Raw genomic sequence first — 20,394 nt, 5'->3', positions numbered from 1 at the left:
GCGAGCAACATGCCTAAAAACGCCTGCAAAGGAGGCTACCTCTAGGTAGGCCTCTAGGAAATATGTAAGATTTGAATAAAGTGTTGATTAAAACCACGTATTTCTCACTCAACTGGTTGTATTTGCCTTACTCTCTCCCTACGCCCTCTAAACCCCGCTATGTAACCGCCGCCGCCTTGTAAATGAGTAAGTCGACCGCCAACTTATTTTTTTTTTCATCCTTATGTATAAATTATAGTTTTCATCTAAAATATATTTTTAGTGGGGGAAGGAAAACACGCGCCGCTGGGGTGGAGTTACTCATTGACCAGGCGGTGGTAACACAGTGCGTCGTTTGAAAGGCCGTAAAGCGTGAGGGAGAGCCAACTGGAAGAACCAAAACAGGGCAAATACAACCAGTCGAGGTAGGAATACGTGGCTCACTAAGCTTAAATGTCTGCATCCTCAACGGATTTATCATGGAAAGCATTTTGAAATTTCAAGCTTGTGAGTACTCGGTTTTTGGCGGTAAAGGTGTCGTTGGGTTAATAGCCCGTGATAGTGAATTTTCACAAACTATAGCAAGGAGCTATGTACAAACGATATTTATTTCTTAATCAATAAATTTTTACAATCTTTCACAAAAAATAATACAAGCACAGCAGTCAATCGACTGTTAATTCTACAAATAAGCGAGCTACTTTACCTCACAACTATGTCTGTATCTATTCTCGCTTGTTAACCACTAAGATATTAAAGTTATCTTAAATTCCTAGCAATATGCGTTCGAGCTGTTTCAATAAATGCGCAAAACAGTTAACTGTGAATGGCACAGTACTACAAAACAAGAACAAATAAATATTCAAATAATATTTTTTCTAGTGTTCTTTTAAGGGCGGGGTATGTGCGTGTAGCTCACATTTATTTTGCACTGTTCATTGCATTCATTTGCATGTCTGACAGAATTAACGGCTAAACAACAGGAATTAAATGCACTTATATTAGGAAAGGCTGGCACACAAGGGCGCAGTCTATAGTCCGTAACTAGCAGTGTATTCAATGTCAACATAACAACGCTAAAATAAATCAATATTAAATGCTACAAACAAAAAATCACCTTAAAAAAGTTAAATTCCAATTGCGTCGTTATATTGATATCGAGAATACATAATGCATCTAACCTTAATTTAATGGGCAAATCTAATGCTAACATTTTTTTTTGTGTTGATGACTTTTAAGTTACATTCCAAGTTACACTGAAACATCAAATAGCTCCACGCGAACCATCATACACTCGCTTGAAACAAGAATTCTAAGTGGCATCGTGTCCACTATTACACATATTTTATATACACCGGTGACCAAACCGGCATGATATTCGAAGCCGTAGCTGCCAATAATGTCTTTTTTTTCAGTTTTGCATTTGTAGTATATCAACATGTGATATACGCTTGTCCTTTGCCAAATGCTTGAGATTTGAGATTTTTCTTATTCTGTATAACCACACATTACCTCAATCCTACTCACTTTGGAGTATTTACTCAAGAGTGTTTTATGTGACGTCACTCCTACTAACTAAAGTGTTGTAGGGTGATGTCACCCCTATTTACTCAAGATTGTTGTAGGGTGTTGTCAACCCTATTTACTCAGAGTGTTGTAGGTGTTGTCACCCCTATTTACTCAAGATTGTAGGGCAACGTCACCCTATTTTACTTTGGAGTGTAGTTGGGTGATGAGGGCGAGTATTCAGGAGATGGGGAGGGTCCAGTAGAAGCTGGACTATACTGTGGAGAAGTGGGACTATAGTGCCCAGACATAGGAGTATAACTTGGAGTAGTTGGCGAGTAGTTAGGAGAGGCAGGGCTGTACTTTGGCGAGGTTGGGGAGTACTGAGGGGAGGTGGGTGTGTAGCGAGGCGAGGAAGGGGAGTAGCTTGGGGATGACGGACTGTAGGAGGGGGAAGCGGGAGAGTAAGAAGGGGAAGCAGGGGTATAAGAAGGAGAGGTGGGGGAGTACTTTGGCGAGGAGGGGGAGTAGGAGGGAGAGGCGGGACTGTAGTTGGGCGAGGTTGGGCTGTACTTTGGAGATGTGGGGGAGTAGCTTGGAGAAGCAGGGGAATACTTAGGGGAAGAGGGGGAGGCGTAGGACGGAGATTGTGGTGAATAGGATGGCGAGGAGGGGCTGTAGGAAGGGGAGGAAGGACTGTAGCTTGGAGATGTGGGAGAGTAGCTGGGTGAGGTTGGAGAGTAGGAGGGAGAGGTAGGAGAATATGAAGGCGAGGTGGGAGAATAAGAAGGGGAGGTCGGGGAATAGCTAGGAGATGTAGGGCTATAGCTTGGAGATGTGGGGCTGTAGCTTGGAGATGTAGGAGAGTAGCTGGGTGATGTTGGGGAGTAGGAAGGAGAGGTAGGAGAATATGAGGGGGATGTCGGAGAGTAAGAGGGTGAAGTAGGGGAATAGCTAGGGGAGGTTGGGCTGTAGCTAGGTGAAGTAGGGGAATAGGAAGGTGAAGTTGGGCTGTAGGATGGGGAGGTTGGAGAGTAGGATGGAGAAGTTGGTGAATACGATGGCGATGTTGGAGAATAACTTGGACTAGCAGGTGAATAGCCTGAAGATGGTGAAGAAGGCGAGTATCCTGGAGATGTTGGCGAGTAAGATGGACTCGCTGGTGACATTGATGGTGAGCTTGGCATAAAGGCCGGGCTTGAGGGGGAGTACCCTGGACTTGCAGCTGCTGGGCTTGGGATGTAAGGGCTTGTTGGACCTGGAGACACTGGAGAACCTGGCGTTGGGCTCATCCAAGATGGGCTGAAGCCACCAGGACTCATACCACTAGCATCAGAGGCCGCCGAAGGAGAGAAGCTAGCAGCTCCAGGGGTCATTCCGCTTCCCATGCCAGGACTCCAGGCTTCCATGTATGCTGGTGTGGCCCCCATGTTCCAGGGTGTCATCTGTGGCGACATAGCACTAGGCGAGCCAGCAGCTCCGAAGAACACGCCAATTGCAGCCATAGCTCCGCCCATTCCAGGCCCCATTATATTTGTGGGTATCTCCATTCCGTGTTTGCACTTCTCTGCATCCAGCATCAGGTCAAAGCTTCCTGTGCCAATTCGCGGAAGTTTTCCCATAATAATACACTCACTGACACCCCTGAGATAATCTGTTTCTGCATGGGCGGCAGCGTCCATTAAGACGTCAACTGTCTCCTCAAAGGAACTCCTCATGAGGGCGCCAACCTCTTGTCGGTTAATTCCATGCCGGGTGATGGCCATGAGATGGCCTCGGCAGGTCATGATGTCGCATAACAACGCCAAGTGCCGGTAATTCACGTAGGAGCCGTCAAATGAGATGACATGGTCCATTTCACGTTCCACTGCTTTACGCACGGCCTCAATTCCAAGAACCTGCAATGTAATGTAACGTTAATTATAGCATTATAGCGAATAATTAATTGCATCACTTCAAATAGTTCCAAGCAGAATAACTAAAATGTGCACAAAATAGTCCACGTTAGTAAGTCCACGTACAATATGTTATAAAAGAAGCCCATTCGGAAAAGGCTCTCGTGTGATTGTTAATCGGGTTTGCGTTTTCAATAAGGCCCATGAAGCTTTGAGAAGAGAATTGAACACCTCTCGCGCTAAAAAAGCCCTGAGTTGAGGTACTTTGGTCACCATGTCTTTATTGTTTACCCAAGAGTCTCGTATCCAAGGGTTTTCACTATTTCTTCCATGACAATGAACCTGAGCTATTTGTCCTTTCAAGTTAAAACTTTTAAGTTAAAACTTTCAAATATTACAAGTTTATTGAATGCTTATCTCTCGCAGGAGGCAGAAAAAAAACTAGATTCGAAAATTAGCTTCTTACACAAGTAGGAAACAGAAAATGACACAAAAATAAAAAGTAACGATTTAATGTAGAAAATTGTCAGTTTTGCTATATAACCTATTTTATCGGTATTTATATTTTCACGCATCACAAACAGCGCAAATGGAGTGAGTGAGTGTCAAAACCCAAGAAAACATTCAACAAAATCAATTTCTTACCGAGAATATCTCACAAATGTCATTTGACGTTGTGCGCACGGGGTCCACATCTCTCTCACTGAGTACCTGAAGGGAAGGGCATAACAAGTGATGAGCACATCGCAGTTCTGTTAAAATCGGCAGTGTACAACCGACTGTGCTCAACCCAGAGAAAAATGATTCAATCCCTATAGAAAGGAATCTTGCTTTTTTAAGAAGGGTAAAAGCTTTGCTGTGATTGTGAATTAACTGTCTTCTCACATGAGGTTTCAAAGAAAAGATGTGGTCAGCCTTCTGAATAGTACAAGGGCGTACATCCTTATTGAAAACTGGGCTTTAAGCCATGGTTAAACGGGCTATTTTTAAGCGATGTTTTACATTTAGCAACCCAATGAAATAATATGGAGGACATAACATGTTTTAAGAAATCAGATGCAAGAGAACTGCTTCAACGATGTATCCTCGATTGGCCAGGGAAACAAATTCAGACTAAGTATAAACTCTTTGTTCTTCTCACCCTCATCAGGCTGACCCCGTCCGTCTCCAGTAGCCACTCCTGAATTGCTTTAAACTCGCCCTGCTCGGTGACAACGATGCGTTTCTTCTTGTCCTCGTGTGGCAGATTCATGTACACTTTGGAAATGGACTCTATCCCTTGCAGGGTCATGTCTGTCAACATGTTCGCTTCAATGCACCGGAGAAACACATCGTCATCCATTTTGTCTACATCTTCATCCTTGAGGAGTCAAGTGTAAAAAAGAATGTAAGAACGAACGGGAAAGATGTGGGGGAGGTGGACTCTGTAGGGGCACCTATATTCTCAACATACAGTAAACGTATCATCGCTTCTCTTATCAAGATTCTCATCCTAAATAAGTAAAATGTTCAGAACGAACTGAAAAACATCACCCGAAGGTGATTCAATCAATTAAATACACCAGAACTTTCATTCAGTAGACTAGTTGGGGCCAACGATTTTTGTCCATTACAAACGAAATCCCTTATACCTGAGGTAATGTTAAAGGGATATTCGAATAATAAGGGTAAATGTGGATGTTTTTGCGTGCGTTTTTGCACATGGTTTTTGAACATGGTTAACTAACTCATTACACAGTTTCATTAGATGTGCATCATTTACTCACGTCTTGCATCTTGCCATCATCATTATTCATGATTCGGATTCGCAACACCAGCTTCTCGGCGTTATCGTCATTGAAGATACAGTTCAGATCATCACCAAAACCAAGATTGATTTTCTCCGAGATCTAAATAATTAAATTCACAAAAATCGAGATTCATCAAGATCTTCTAAGGTACTTAGAAGCAGCAGAGAATATAGGATCAAATTCTACTAAAATAAGTAGAAGCATTAGTACAGATATATAACAAAATTACCATGGCACATATTTCCATTACAAGATCGCTTTTCCTGTCATTGAAGAAGTATGGGGAAGTAAGATGATCAGATGTCGTACCTGCTCCATGGTAAGCTTCTTGTCCGTCATTCTCTTGCGGTCCAGTTCGATCCTGAGCAGCCATGGTGATATCCTGGCCACATCAAAGTCAGGCATCTCGTAGTAGACGTTAACGAAGTCCTGGTCCTCAGCGATCACTGTGTTCTGGGGGTCTGGGTCATAGTAAATGGCGGTGTTGGCGGTCACTTTACGGAGGGTGGTGTGCTCCAAACGGCAAAGGACGGCCTGTCAAGATGGATAAAAAAGTTATACATGACACAGATCGATAGGTTTTATTCTGAGGTTGGAAATACCCTTTTAGATAAGTAGAAACTACCATACACCTATTTCAATTAAGGTTGCACCCGAGAATCAATGTACCCTAGCCTGCAGTGGTTCATAGGTAACATAAAAATGGCAGAATTCTGGTCTCTGACAGAAAACTTTCTAATCCTGGTATTGTTTTTGGTTCCGCATATTTTCTTATTTATTTGATACCCATGAAGCACTGCGGGTTATGACACATGGATTCTCCGGGTGGATTGATGGTTTATTTATTCCGAAGTTGTGAAAGCGCTTTAATGCCAAGTAAAAACGAAGAGATTCAGTTTGGCAAAGGACAGCCATCAAGACAGATGCAAAGCTTTATTCTTCAAAAATGCAACAACAGTCCAATACCTTTGCCATCTCGGCATCCCTAGCTGCCTGGCCGATCAGGAATACAGTGAGTGAGGGCGTTTTTGGCTTCTTGGACACGTTGATGATCTCCTTCAGACGGGGCACACCCAGGGTTACATTCTTGGCTGATACACCAGCATAATGGAAAGTGTTCAGGGTCATCTGTGTGGCGGGTTCACCAAGGGATTGGGCCGCTAGGGCACCTACCATCTCGCCAGGCTTTCCCTAAGAACAAAGAAGCGATAAGATGAGTCCTTGAAGTTTAAAGAATGTTGACCGACCTTTGTTATTGTTTAAAATTGAAAATACAACAGTTTATTTGCAATTTATAGCCATCAAAATAGCCATCCCGATTGAAGTTTGATGCTTACATGTGAGTGATTGAACCTTGTCTCGATCTCTCCCAGTAACCATTCGAATGCCTCGGATGACAAGTGAAACTCCTCAGCAACGCGCTTTGTGCAGAGTGTTGAGCGCAGTAGTATGTTAAACAGCAGGGTGGCGTTGAACTGGGCTTGCTTGCTGATGTGATCTTCCCCTGCCACAATAACCAGCTTCTTGGAGAGTTCTCGCACACCTGGAGAGAGAAAAAAAAATGAACAAAAAGGATTTACATTCCTAGAGTTGCAGCAGTTGTAGCCGTCAACAGTTAGTAGGATAAAAAGGAAAACTGCTTCCTGTATGATAAAAACTTTTAGTAATTTCTTTAACAATTCTGGTCTACAGAGGACCTAGGTACATTACAGAGCAAGAAAATAAAATGAAATAAAACCATTGATTTAAATTTAAGGATATAGTTGTTATACTCCAACTGAAAGAAGTATACATTTGAGATCCTTTTGACAATGGAGGTTGTATAACCACACACCTTCAATGACTCTAAGTGGGTGTAAGTCACTTGCAGATCTGTTTGTAATATGGAAGGTCTTCTGTGCGTTCCAGATCAGTCTGCTAAGGTTCACGGGAAGGGCTACTCTAGCATTTCCTGAAGGCTGGATCTTGCGCAGGATTTCTCTGTCTTCCTGGAGTTTATTGAATTCCCCCTCTAGCTCCTGGAGGGCGGTAGCACTGCCGCTGAGATCTCGCACCAAGTCTTCCTGAAGGTAACGTGTCATCCATCTGGGAGAAAGCAATTAATCATTTTAAAACCCATTTCAGACTACAGTGGCACCTGAATGTAGTGGTACTGGATTGAACAATAACCTTGACTTTCCAATAACATTTCTTTCTCTCAGCAGAAAATACTGTATGTTTAAAAAAAAAGCCCTTGATCTAATGATATTCAGCACATATTCAGTATTTTGGTTTATTTCTATCATGCTGTTTTAGAATTCTTTTAAAGTCAAGGACAAACCTTCCTTACCTATCATTAGTAGGGTCGAAGTGAAACTTTCTCTCAAAAGCTGTCTTGGATGGCCGCATGGTTGGCATGTTCTGGAACTCAATGGCAATACCATCCATTCCGTCCTCTCCGTACCTCAGCTGAATCAGCTGGTTGTTGGAGTTCCTGACAGTTCCATCATATGCCACAGAAAGCCCCTCCATAGCTTTCACCAAACGTCTCTGGATGTAACCTGTCATAAACAATGAATTGCTGAGTTGAATTGCTACTTTATTTCAAGATGGTTGAGAAGACCATTTTTAGACGTTGAACCTCGTTTTTGGGTAAGAAAAGTATGATAACTTTAAATGGACTGGGGGGAGGCTAACCACCCATAAAAAAAGTTTATGACTGAATTATGTTTCAGGGATATATTGAGCTTCAATTGCTTTGTAGACAAGATATATAGGGAAACTGAGAACTGGGCTTTTAAATAAATGACCAGGTACATACAGTGGTACCTCAACAATATGGCAAGGGACCAAAAGAAAATTGTTAAATCAAGCTTATTTCCCACACATTTTGCTGTTGACAGGAGAAGAAATTGTAATTGTGATTCAGAGATTATTGCTAAATCAAGGTTCTGTTGTAAAGTGTTCTTATATTTCATACATATAAGTTGTGTTCATCCCTTTAATTTGGCGACCTACCTGTTTCACTAGTCTTGACAGCAGTGTCAATCAACCCCTCACGACCACCCATAGCGTGAAAGAAGAATTCAGTGGGTGTTAGACCTGCAAGGTAGGAGTTTTCGACAAAACCTCTACTCTCAGGACCATAATCATCCTTAATGAAGTGAGGAAGGGTTCGGTGGCGGAACCCAAAGGGGATTCGCTTTCCTTCAACGTTCTGTTGGCCTACAACAGCAATAACCTAGAGAAACAAAGGGCAACAGGTTTAGAGTTCTGGCGACTGTTACAAGAGAATAGTAATTCCATCAAAACTTCTTTGAAAAGTAAAGGCATGTTTTCAGCCTTTTGGGGGGATTTGTTGGCTTTTACTTGAACTCTTTATTTTAGGCATTCAATAATTAAACAGTATGAGCTCAGAGGCAATCAATAAACTCACTGTATATAAATAAATAGGTAGAAAAAATTGGAAACTAATCACCCTCCTTGCAGCTGGAATGCAGAATTTCAACAGTGCAGATACAACGTGGCGGAATAATTGGCAGCCGCCAAATGTCTTATTCTGACACCTATCCTGACCACGGAACACAGCTGAATTAGATGTACTGCATAATATTCAACTCACCTGGGAAATGTTAATCTTTGATCCTTTAGAGCCAGCGACCACCATAGCCTTGAAGTTGTTGAACTCAGACAAGCTCTTCTGTGCACTTCCTCCAGTCTTGTCACGACAGTCGTTCAAAATGCGATTAACTTGGTTCTCAAATGTCTGCCGGAGGGTGTTGCCTGGCGTAGGCTCAAGTTCGTCATTATGAGCTTTTTCAATCACCTCTATCACCTCTTTCTGTGTGCAGATAAGAATATACAATCTAATGAAATGAAGTTTGTGAAACACATTCTCTGATCTCGATAAAAGAACATTTGACAGAGGATCAATTTTATGCTCTTTACATGTTTAAAACATTGTATTTAAACATAACAAATGAGGCCAATTGGCATGGCATATGTTAAAACCATAAAGCATGTCCCAACATTGCCTTTAATGTTTGTTTGGAAAATTCTTTTTTGCTAAGAAATCGTGCATGTAAACCTCTTATAATTTCTAGATGACTAACATTAATCTAGACCAACCTTAGCTTTTTTGGTGGCTCTCTGAATCTCGTCATAGGTGTCTGAGTCAGCAATACAATCTCCAATACCAATACTATGTCCCTCAAGAAGCAGCCAGTTGTTCACCACACACTGGACATCACTGTAGAACATACGGGCGATGTCATGCCCCAGTTCCATGGCAATGATATGGATCAAACTGCCAGAAGAAGTCCCAAGACTCTTTTTGCAGAGGATTCCTGTGAGAAGCTCACCATGCTCAATCAGAACCTGAAAATGAAAAAAAAAAAAAACGATATGTTGCTTTAATCCCCAAAAACCTTTCACTCATAAAGTAACAAGTAAATTTCTCAGTTGCTTTAATCCCCCAAAACCTTTCACTCATAAAGTAACAAGTAAATTTCTCAGTCGTAAAGTAAAAATACCTCTTGCCACCACCCTCAGCACGCCCTTATACATAAAACCTTAACAGTTGAAGTGCATGTCATTATGCCTCCTTATCTTGCATAAGTTGGGGTGTTAGAATGGGTATTTAAAACTGTTTCTTGATTTAACAATAATTTTTCAAAATAAGATTTCATGATATAATATAATTTCAATTGGTCACAATATGTCAATAACTTGCCTTGGTGTCGCCGGGGGAGATATGCTTGTAGGGCCCTGAATCCTCATCATCAGGGTGGGTGCTATGTGTTCGGATCACGTTCACATTACCAGGGATGATCATGCTGCAAATCTGCTTTCCCGTCCAAAGTGGGCGCGGCTTTAGGATGGCCGGCTGGGGGATCTTGCCGTCCCAAGTTGGGATCCACATAAGAAGGTTCATCATGGCATCCTGTGGAGAAAATTTTCAGAAAATAATTTAAATACCAATCATACCAAGACATGTTGGATAAACAAGAACTGAATTTTCATCCAATACTCCATACTGTGCAAGATTGCTCAAATTGTCATCAAAACAACTCCATTTTACTGCTATTTCCAATATTCTGCTATCTTCAAGAATTTCCACCTGCTAAGCAACTATAACTTATTCTTGTCATACAGAAATACAATTGGTGCATTCTGGTTTTCAGGATATTGTATATATAACTGAGGATATTGTTAATGGGGGTGTCTAAAAATCCAGATTTTTTTGTATCAACAGACCTTTTCTATAAACACATCTCTCTTGGTGAACTTCCTGACAGCTGTGAGAGAGTCCTGTACGATTCCCATGACAGGTTTATTTGATTGTGGAGTTACGATATTCCTGGGTACCATCATGATCTCTGTAATCTCAGCTTTGGACTCCAGGGACTGGGGTACATGGAGATTCATCTCATCTCCATCAAAATCTGCATTGTATGGAGTTGTCACACTGGAATGGTACAGAAATGATAGGGATAAGAGAGTTGTCTCACTGGAATGGTACAGAGATAATAGTGATATGAGAGAGTTACCACATGGGAATGGTACAGAGATGATAGCGATATGAGAGAGTTACCACATTGGAATGGTAGAGAAATGATAGGGATATGAGAGAGTTGTCACACTGGAATGGTAGAGAAATGATAGGGATATGAGAGAGCACTGGAATGGTACAAGAATGATAGTGATATGAGAGAGTTACCACATTAGAACGTTACAGAAATGATAGAGATATGAGAGAGTTACCACATTGGAATGGTATAGAAGTGATAGAGATATGAGAGAGTTACCACATTGGAATGGTACAGAAATGATAGAGATATGAGAGAGTTACCACATTGGAATGGTATAGAAGTGATAGAGATATGAGAGAGTTACCACATTGGAATGGTACAGAAATTATAGAGATATGAGAGAGTTACCACATTGGAATGGTACAGAAATGATAGGGATAAGGGAGAGTTGTCACACTGGAATGGTACAGAAATGATAGGGATATGAGAGAGTTACCACATTGGAATGGTACAGAAGTGATAGAGATATGAGAGAGTTACCACATTGGAATGGTACAGAAGTGATAGAGATATGAGAGAGTTACCACATTAGAATGGTACATTGGAATGGTGGAAAGCAAAGAATAAATCAAAGTTATCACCAAATCACAACCACAGCATTAATATAAGAATTAGTTTATTCTTCATAAGAATGTGTAATCTGAATAATTTGCTATCAGATAACTGAAAAATGAAATAACGAGTTGATAAGTAAATGGTTAGGATCAAATACTGCAACTTCAGGATTTTGCAATAGACTGCCACAAAAATAAACAATTTATTTATATTGCTGATTTTAGTAAATAACAGTTAGAAGTCAAGAGAAACCTTATTTAAAAATCCAGCTAAGATGAAATAAAAGCTTTGCACTGGATGAAAATTTCCTAAAAGACTGTGTTTTGGAGAGGCAGGGAACCAAACTTCATTAATCAAGAGCCCTAGGACCTTGTTACCTATTATGTCTTACTCTTTTCAGAGTTTTTTAATACTCTTTTCAGATTTTTGTTTCAACTGGATACCTGAGGTTAAGCCTAAAAGTTGACCACGGCAAGATCTTCACTCTATGTCCCATCATGGACATTTTATGGAGTGTTGGTTGTCGGTTGAAGATGATGACGTCATTATCCCGGATATGTCTTTCAACCTGCAGAATAAGATACTGTTGAGTGGGCAACACTTGATGGGGAACAAAAATTCCTCGAACTCACCTTGTAGCCAAACTGGAGATGGAGGTCGCTAGGTTTGGGGTGGAAACGCAGATCAACACGCTCTCCATTGTCACGGATGATGTACTTTGCACCAGGGTACTGGTTGTTACCACGGCGAACCAATTCTTGCATGCTGAAAGGTGGCGTTTTAAAGAAGCAAATAATTAGTAAATCTAAGATTAGGTGATTAGGACAAACACAAGGATAAGTCATCTGTAAGCTTTTTGACAAAAACCTCCTTGCCTTACCCTTAACACTGTGACTATCAATAATATGACCATGGTTTCTACTAACCTGTCAATGTTGAAGGGAGTGACTATCTCGGGGAAGGTGAGATTCTGGGCAATGGTTCGAGGCACTCCAACTTGGTCAATACTCAGGTTAGGGTCTGGTGTGATAACAGCACGCGCAGAGAAATCTACACGCTTGCCCATCAAGTTACCACGAATACGGCCTTCTTTACTCTTCAGACGTTGCTTTACTGATTTCAGTGGACGGCCCGACTTCTGCATGGCCTATTGTTAAGGAGGAGAAATATTTTAGAATTCCACTCTTCTAGCCCTTTACATTGTTAATATCTTGCTTTTGAAAGGGGTAAAACTGGAAATAGAATGCATGATCAGGCATGAGGTGAATAAATGGGACACGTGATCAGATCAGAAATGCTGTGAATGAATAAAACAAGTGATCAGACAAGGTCTGGATTAGAACACATACCCAGTAGTCAAAGAAATAGGATTGTGCGTATAAGAGAACTACATACCCTAGGTAATCCAGGAATTTCATTATCCGTTAGAGTTGCAACGTGATACTGTAAGAGACGGGTGTCTTCGGCAATGATGTGAGCCGCAGCACCATTGAGCTCATTGCGGCGGAGGTTGTTGTTTGCTTTTACAATATCGGCAAGTTTGTGTGTCAAGTCATCCTAAAGATGACAGTAGAATTAGTTCAAAGGTAATGAGAAGGAAAGAAAATGACTTTGATGATTCAGACTTTGCACATGTCTAATATCTTATCATGGCAGAGACAGGGCACTTTCTAAACTTTACTAATAGCTTAAAAGTAAGGCAGTTTTACACTGGAACTTTTGGAACCCAATATCTAAATGACTCAATATTCAAATGACTTGTCGTCATTACCACCAACATAATGACGGTGGTGCCATCACCATCACCATAATCATCATCAACATCACTCATCATTATTATGAACACCACCACTTCCACTATTATCATTATAAACACAATTGCATCACAACATAACACTACCATCATCATTATTGGAAGAATTTAACAGACCTGGCTCCTAGCTGTCCCACTCAGCACTATGGATGGTCGCACTGGCAGAGGGGGGACTGGTAGCACAGTCACAATCATCCAATCAGGGCGAGCATTCTTGGGATCCATACCAAGAGCATTGCACTCCTCATCTGATATGCGCTTGAAGATCTCATAAACTCTCTCTGCAGTTAGAGTTATTTTCTTCTCATTGGCATCTTCATTGACATGCTTCCATTCAGCAGTCAGCTCTAAGGCAGTTTTCCTGAACTTTGGTTGGTATCGACCACAACCTCCATGGTTCTAAAAGGAAAAAGTATATTCTTACAATTAATTACAGCTTGTAATCGGGGGGTAGGGGGGAAGAAAGGTTGCTCATATATTAAGTAAAAGAGATTTTTTTTTTTATTATTATTATTCTAGGACTTTGTTATCCAGGCTTACACAGCTGGAAATCTAGTAAAATGATTTCAATACTGAATGAAAACAATAACAAAGCTCTTTAAAATGGTACTATGCATTTGGTAGATAGATCCTTACCAGCTTTTTCTCAGCCTCATTGGGGTTGTCTTGTGCAAGTACGCCGGCATCCACCTCATCCCCTCCCTCACAGATGTTCTTGCCTTTGCACAGGTCATACATGTGCATCATTCTTTTGCGTGGCTGGCCATGAGATTTAGAGAGGATCTCTTTCACTCTTGGATTATTCTAAGAGAAGAGAAACATCAACCAGTAAGATGAAAACAGTGACCAGCTCAAGATACGGCTCAGCCAGATATGACATTATCTTGCTGCTTATACCCTGTTTAATGCAATAATTTCTAGTAAATATCAATTTTTGTGTTTTTGTGCAATGCAAATTTGCTAGAAAAATAACATTATAAAAAAAAAATCCAGATTATAATCACATACATAACCAGAAAACAAATTTCTACTTCCCCTCCCCACCCGGGAATTCGAACTTTTCGCAGCCATGCGCACTAGAAGCTGCAACGGAACAAGAAACATGGCTGAGGTTAGAGCGCGGGAAAGCCAAACAAAAACCATATCTTACCAAGTCTACAAGGAGCTTGGAACAGTAAAAGCACACGCAACGGAGAGTTTTGACTATCTTGGTCATGAATCCGACGTGGAAGACTGGTTTGGCTAGCTCGATGTGGCCAAAATGGCCTGGACATTCGGTCATATTTCCTGCACATGTCTGACATCGAGAAAACCGATCGATCGTCCCTTGTCGTGGATCCATCAAGCCGTTGAGCTTTGGTCGGCCTCCTTCCATCGTTTCGGAGTATTTTACTCCACCATCCGTTGTCACAGACATTTGTTTCTAGAAAAGAATGAAGTTCGAAATGTTTAGACGGCCAAAAAGTCTACACTTTTCCAACGTTAAAGACTTTTCCAAACTGTGCATTCGTTATCAATCATAATAAATTCCTCAAATAAGAAAGCAATCTAAAAGGCTTCTAGCAAAACTACACAACTTACTATTTCGTCTGGACTAAGGATTCCGAATTGAACCCGTTTTACGTCCCTTAGCGGGGCCGGCGACCCCGAAACCAAGGCCATTCTAATCTAGACCAGTTCCACGGAAAATGGCGGTGAGGTAATCAATGGAGAAGAATCTTCCTTCGCTCACTGTGTCCAACTTTCGTTGTTTAACCGCAAATAAAGTTCATCAAAACATAGTGAAACTATTTTTCAAGGAGTTGACGAAGTTTGTTTTGGGTCTCCTTGTGTTTTCAGCGGTCAGATTTGAGATTTTCAACCTGAAAACCCAGTCGAGTTCCGCTTTGAAGAAACGCTTGTCGCAGCGCTTCTTACCGAAGACACGAGTATTCCCTTTATATAGCGGGGGCCGGGTACGCGGGGTGGCCCAGGGGCACTTGTACTCTTTATATGGACATTCTCTCCATATAAGGTTCATTCTCAATCTGATTTTATTGTGATCTATATAGAGACAACAATACTTTTCAGAAGTAAGGCGATTTTAGACAAATGGTTTGCTCAAGCCAAGTTCAGGCTATCTTATTAACATTTTCCCAGCCAATTCATGTATCTATTTGAAATAGCTAAAACCATGAAAAGTGTGATTTTATCAATATTGTTTGCAGAGCTTTCTGAGTCCGTTGTTCCAGAATAAAGAAGCGGCACAGAATACCCAATGAGTACATTAGAAAATAAAGAGTTCTTAAAAAAGTGCACTTATTACAATGACACAAAATAAAAGTGGATATTAAATTTATTGAGAGTTATATTCCTTTTACAATAAAATTGCAAAGATCAGATTGAAAATGACTACAAAGCTATGATTCACAGTCACTTTCGTTGACCTATTTTGCAACAACTCAGTCCACACCATTAAGTCAGAGAGAAAGAATTACAACTAAATCCCTCAAATGGAGGTTGACATGCTCTCTTCCACCACGCTGATTAAGCTAGGCAATTACTTTAACTTGTTAAACAATGACTTGGAAACCTGAAAATTGAGGAAAGTAACATTAGTTCATAATTGATTGAAATTATTCGATTTTTATTATTCCCCTAATAAAATAAAATAATCAAACAGACACCATCCAGGCTCATTTTGGAGTGTCCCCAAACACATTGCCCTCAAACAGGCTAAGAAACTGATAGATATTGTCCATAAAAAGATGGAACAATGACCTACTAAAATATTGTAACCCAATTACATGGTATAGGAAAAAAACAAGTAGAGTAAAATGTGTAAACATATGAAAAGTTTCATTTTTCCTCTGAAAGACCAAGGATGGAAATCAGGAGACTTCTGGCTAAACTGAAGAGTTGGTAGGTGTGCAATAGCAATCTGTTCTGACTTACACAGTGGTCCCTACAGTGCATGAAGTCAAGTAGTTCTTGAGCACAGGTTTCTGTTGTGCTTGACTTAGAGTTCACTCGCTCTTCGCAATTGGACAACTCCAGCTTCAGTTTGGAGCATTCAGGTTTCTCTTCACATGACTCACGAATAGCATCCATTGGATCTACCAGATCTTCCTCCTCCTCTTCTTCCTCCTCCTCATTCTCTTCTTCAGGATCTGGGTCACTCATCTAAAGGCCAGAGAAAAAAAAGAAGAACAATTCAGTAAAACTCCAGATGTAAATTTGAGAGTATCAAGTGATCTCAATATGTAAATAGGCTAAATCATTTGGTTAGAGTGCTTACACACTTATTTACTATTTTACATTGTATATTTGATAAGCAAGGGAATGTGAATTAAAGTATGCAAAAAAAAGCTTTATTATATGACAAACGTTTTCCCATCAGAGAGTGAAATGAAAGGGCAATAATACACTGTCTGAAAACATTGGCGTTGTTGTAGAAAACGAATTCCAAGCAGCTCCCTATTATTGCCTTGTGTGTAACATTCATATCGAATCTAATATGATTGTATTTACAGAGTCCTGCACTTGACCTGGTCTAGCAAGAATGTTGATTTATACTGCAGGTCTTTTAAAGTACTTTCATCTCTTTTTTTTGTGTGTCATGTGGCAAACAAATTATTGAAGAGTTAGCTTGTGTAATACAGCCGGATAATTTTACTTGTTCAGCTGTATTTTTTCTCATCCAAAAAAAGGGCTAGAAAAAAAATGGGTACACTCAACTCGTTAAATTATCAGGCAGTGTTACACAACTAATTCTCCAATAATCTAAAAAAAAAAATGTATAACAAGTATGAATGTTTATTATTATTATTTTTTTCAATCTAGACATAATAAAGAATATCCTAGTAAGCAAAACCAAAGCTATCGATGGTTACAGTTGTATGGAAATCTGACTTTTGGTCAATAGGAATACTACAAACCAACCCTTCCAGCACTTCGCTCAGACACAAGCTAAATGCACTCACAAGTTTGGTGGCTCAATGTAATCGAAACCCTCTTTACCCGAGCGATTTACACTGTATAAATACAGATAGATTATTTAGTGCTATAAAGGAGTATTTAAATGTGACTAAGAGTTATTTCTAACCGTTTCTTCGACGATTTCATGGTCCAGGGTTTCGTTCTCGTTGCCGACCGCCATGTTGCCTCTGACGCAAGGGAAAGCCGGTCGGACCCAGGCCACCCTTTTGGGCTAATTCCGCTGATTCGATTTAATGGGGTGTGGGCTCGGGTTTTCAATTTCAAGTGAAATTTGTTATTTAAAAAAAGTATTTTGACAGTGAAGGATTTTTTTTAGCTTACCTGATTACCCTTGGTTACTGAGTATTTTTTTTAGCGTCAAGCCTTGTGTGGCATTTGCCATGATTACCGTCACGAATATAGCGATTACATGTTGGTGTCACTGATATAATGCTGGTGTGCTGTAGACAGTTTATTTATTTATTTATTTACTTACTTACTTACTTACTTACTTACTTACTTACTTACTTACTTACTTACTTACTTACTTACTTACTTACTTACTTACTTACTTACTTACTTACTTACTTTCTTACTTACTTACTTACTTACTTACTTACTTACTTACTTACTTACTTTCTTACTTACTTTCTTACTTACTTACTTACTTACTTACTTACTTACTTACTTACTTACTTACTTACTTACTTACTTACTTACTTACTTACTTTCTTACTTACTTACTTACTTACTTACTTACTTACTTACTTACTTACTTACTTACTTACTTACTTACTTACTTACTTACTTACTTACTTACTTACTTACTTACTTACTTACTTACTTACTTACTTACTTACTTACTTACTTACTTACTTACTTACTTACTTATTTATTTATTTATTTATTATTTTATTTATTTATTACATTCACGGTGATGACGGCCGTAGGAGGCAAAGAACAGGACTCGAGGTCCCTTAAAGGCTCAGCCTCCGTTGGTCAGCAGTATAGTCAACATTACATACATAAAAACAACACTAGCAAACTTAACAGCGACAAACTAAATCAATGTTGCACTGCCTACAAATAGGACATAAGATGCGCCATGTCCGGATGTCGTCAGGGTGGAAGACTTCGGATAGGCGCGTGTAGCTAGTAAAGCTAGCGAAGCTGGTGAAGCTAGCGAAGCTGGTAAAGCTAGCGAAGCTGGTGAAGCTAGTGAAGCTGGTGGAGCTAGTGAAGCAGGCGAAGCTAGTGAAACTGGTGAAGCTAGCGAAGCTAATATGTATCAGGTGAAGTTAGTGAAGCTGGTGTAGTAGGTGAAGCTAGTGAAGCTGGTGAAGCTAGTGAAGCTGGTGTAGCAGGTGAAGCTAGTTAAGCTGGTGAAGCTGTTGAAGCTGGTGAAGCTGGTGAAGCTGTTGAAGCTGGTGAAGCTAATGAAGCTGGTGAAGCTAGCGAAGCTAGTGAAGCTATAGCGAAGCTAGTGAAGCTGGTGAAGCTAGCGAAGCTGGTGAAGCATGTAAAGCAGGTAAAGCTAGTGAAGCTGGTGTAGCAGGTGAAGCTAGTGAAGCTGGTGTAGCACAGCTGGTGTAGCACAGCTTCACTAGCTTCAACAGCTTCAACAACTTCACCAGCTTCACTAGCTTCATCAGCTTCACTAGCTTCACCAGCTTCGCTAGCTTCACCAGCTTTACTAGCTTCACCAGCTTCACTAGCTTCTACAGCTTCGCTAGCTTTACCAGCCTTACTAGCTTCACCAGCTTCACTGCTTCACCAGCTTCACTAGCTTCAGCAGCTTTGCTAGCTTCACCAGCTTCACCAGCTATGCTAGCTTCGCCAGCTTCACCAGTAGCTTCACCATCTTCGCTAGCTTCACCAGCTTCACCAGCTTCACTAGCTTCACCAGCTTCACTAGCCTCGCCAGCTTCACTAGCCCGACCAGCTTTACTAGCTTCACCAGCTTCAACGGCTTCACCAGCTTCGCTAGCTTTACCAGCCTTACTAGCTTCACCAGCTTCGCTAGCTTCACCAGTAGCTTCGCTAGCTTCACCAGTTTCACTAGCTTCACTGGCTTCACTAGCTTTACCAGCTTCACTAGCCTCGCCAGCTTCACTAGCCCGACCAGCTTTACTAGCTTCACCAGCTTCAACGGCTTCACCAGCTTCACCAGCTTCGCTAGCTTTACCAGCCTTACTAGCTTCACTAGCTTCACCAGCTTCGCTAGCTTCACCAGTAGCTTCGCTAGCTTCACCAGTTTCACTAGCTTCACCAGCTTCACTAGCTTTACCAGCTCCACCAACTTCACTAGCTTCACCAGCTTCGCTAGCTTTACCAGCCTTACTAGCTTCATTAGCTTCACCAGTAGCTTCATCAGCTTCGATAGCTTCACCAGCTTCACTAGCTTCACCAGTTTCACTAGCTTCACTAGCTTTACCAGCTTCACCAGTTTCACTAGCTTCACCAGCTTCACTAGCTTCGCTAGCTTCACCAGTTTCACTAGCTTCGCCAGCTTCACCAGTAGCTTCACCAGTTTCACTAGCTTCACTAGCTTCACCAGTTTCACTAGCTTCACCAGCTTCACTAGCTTTACCAGCTTCACCAGTTTCACTAGCTTCACCAGCTTCACTAGCTTCACTAGCTTCACCAGTTTCACTAGCTTCACTAGCTACACCACTGTCTACAGCATACCAGCATATTATGAGTGACACCAACATGTAATCGCTATATTCGTGAAGGTAATCATGGAATCATAACCAGCAGGAGATTACCCAGATCTGCATTAAACCACAGGCAGACCATCAGCTAAATGAATGTGATGCATTTTTATCTGTATAAAGCAAATTTGGGACAAATTTTATTGATGAGAGACTTACATAATTTAGCTTTCCCCTTATAAGAAAGGGTATACAATGGACAATTGCAAATTTTAGCTTCAAAGTTGTCATTTGCTTAGGTGAGCGTCAGGGGTCCACGGGAAAGATGATTCGGACTCTGGGAATAAGATAAGCGGACAACTGGGGTTTCGGTGTCAGTAGCCAGCAATTTGTGTTTACACACAAACACCAAACAAGAATCTAAATGATCATTTGTTATCTTTTTCTCCCTAGTAATGTACTAGAATGTAATGTATTAGAAAGTGTTTCATATGCTACTCTCTGCTCTTAGATTTTTAGAATAGTCCAGTTTTTATATATGCACTAATGGTCACAAGAGATAAAGCACCAAGTAAGGGCACTCTTGCGATCCTAGAATTGAGGTTACTGTTTGTACACATTGGCATGTAATTGAACCTGGTTTTTTTTTAAAGGTCAAAGGAGCAAAGTAAGTAC

The 20,394-nt window shown here is 40.8% G+C and overlaps 3 protein-coding genes across 4 annotated transcripts; all 3 read right to left on the bottom strand.

Moving 5' to 3' along the window:
• Positions 1–569: 569 nt before the first annotated feature.
• Positions 570–15,033, bottom strand: LOC5511617 (DNA-directed RNA polymerase II subunit RPB1-like). Its single transcript, XM_032381053.2, has 22 exons — positions 14,690–15,033; positions 14,259–14,531; positions 13,745–13,912; positions 13,226–13,507; positions 12,691–12,852; positions 12,222–12,442; positions 11,928–12,060; positions 11,739–11,863; positions 10,406–10,616; positions 9,882–10,091; positions 9,278–9,526; positions 8,772–8,990; positions 8,168–8,390; positions 7,500–7,710; positions 7,005–7,255; positions 6,508–6,713; positions 6,137–6,361; positions 5,480–5,704; positions 5,147–5,269; positions 4,522–4,740; positions 4,026–4,091; positions 570–3,383 (listed from the first exon to the last, which is right to left on the bottom strand). The coding sequence occupies exons 1-22, from the start codon at positions 14,768–14,770 to the stop codon at positions 1,689–1,691; spliced, it is 5,778 nt and encodes a 1,925-aa protein (XP_032236944.2). The 5' UTR covers positions 14,771–15,033; the 3' UTR covers positions 570–1,688.
• A 392-nt stretch (positions 15,034–15,425) lies between these two features.
• On the bottom strand, positions 15,426–17,308 carry LOC5511613 (cytochrome b-c1 complex subunit 6, mitochondrial). 2 transcript variants are annotated; one of them, XM_001631990.3, is made up of 3 exons: positions 17,193–17,308; positions 16,043–16,270; positions 15,426–15,680 (listed from the first exon to the last, which is right to left on the bottom strand). In XM_001631990.3, the coding sequence occupies exons 1-3, from the start codon at positions 17,244–17,246 to the stop codon at positions 15,648–15,650; spliced, it is 315 nt and encodes a 104-aa protein (XP_001632040.1). In that variant the 5' UTR covers positions 17,247–17,308; the 3' UTR covers positions 15,426–15,647. The 2 variants fall into 2 exon arrangements, with proteins under 2 accessions (XP_001632040.1, XP_032236947.1); XM_032381056.2 differs by lacking the exon at positions 17,193–17,308 and adding an exon at positions 17,071–17,121.
• Positions 17,309–18,783: 1,475 nt separating this feature from the next.
• On the bottom strand, positions 18,784–19,779 carry LOC125572202 (paraneoplastic antigen Ma6E-like). Its single transcript, XM_048732365.1, has 3 exons — positions 19,656–19,779; positions 18,969–19,613; positions 18,784–18,905 (listed from the first exon to the last, which is right to left on the bottom strand). Exons 1-3 carry the CDS (start codon positions 19,777–19,779, stop codon positions 18,784–18,786), a joined length of 891 nt encoding a protein of 296 aa, XP_048588322.1.
• Between the last annotated feature and the right edge of the window lie 615 nt (positions 19,780–20,394).

This window comes from Nematostella vectensis, chromosome 9 (assembly GCF_932526225.1).
Source record: "Nematostella vectensis chromosome 9, jaNemVect1.1, whole genome shotgun sequence".
In the NCBI taxonomy this organism is placed as follows: Eukaryota; Metazoa; Cnidaria; class Anthozoa; order Actiniaria; family Edwardsiidae; genus Nematostella; species Nematostella vectensis.
This window is presented reverse-complemented; position numbering and strand designations above follow the sequence as displayed.

What these genes read in the sequence shown, in the direction of transcription:
- LOC5511617 (XM_032381053.2), bottom strand. Translation starts at nt 14,770, where the DNA reads ATGGCCTTGGTTTCGGGGTCGCCGGCCCCGCTAAGGGACGTAAAACGG. An exon ending in ATGAGGCTGAGAAAAAGCTG is followed by an intron (nt 13,508 to 13,744) that starts GTAAGGATCTAT and finishes TTTTCCTTTTAG; the next exon opens with AACCATGGAGGTTGTGGTCG. An exon ending in ACTCCCTTCAACATTGACAG is followed by an intron (nt 12,061 to 12,221) that starts GTTAGTAGAAAC and finishes GCCACCTTTCAG; the next exon opens with CATGCAAGAATTGGTTCGCC.
- LOC125572202 (XM_048732365.1), bottom strand. Translation starts at nt 19,779, where the DNA reads ATGTTGGTGTCACTCATAATATGCTGGTATGCTGTAGACAGTGGTGTA. An exon ending in TAGTGAAACTGGTGAAGCTG is followed by an intron (nt 19,614 to 19,655) that starts GTAAAGCTAGTG and finishes AAACTGGTGAAG; the next exon opens with CTAGTGAAGCTAGTGAAACT. An exon ending in TGGCGAGGCTAGTGAAGCTG is followed by an intron (nt 18,906 to 18,968) that starts GTGAAGCTAGTG and finishes CTACTGGTGAAG; the next exon opens with CTGGCGAAGCTAGCATAGCT.
- LOC5511613 (XM_001631990.3), bottom strand. Translation starts at nt 17,246, where the DNA reads ATGGCGGTCGGCAACGAGAACGAAACCCTGGACCATGAAATCGTCGAA. An exon ending in ATGAAATCGTCGAAGAAACG is followed by an intron (nt 16,271 to 17,192) that starts GTTAGAAATAAC and finishes TCTGGCCTTTAG; the next exon opens with ATGAGTGACCCAGATCCTGA. An exon ending in TGCACTGTAGGGACCACTGT is followed by an intron (nt 15,681 to 16,042) that starts GTAAGTCAGAAC and finishes CTCAATTTTCAG; the next exon opens with GTTTCCAAGTCATTGTTTAA.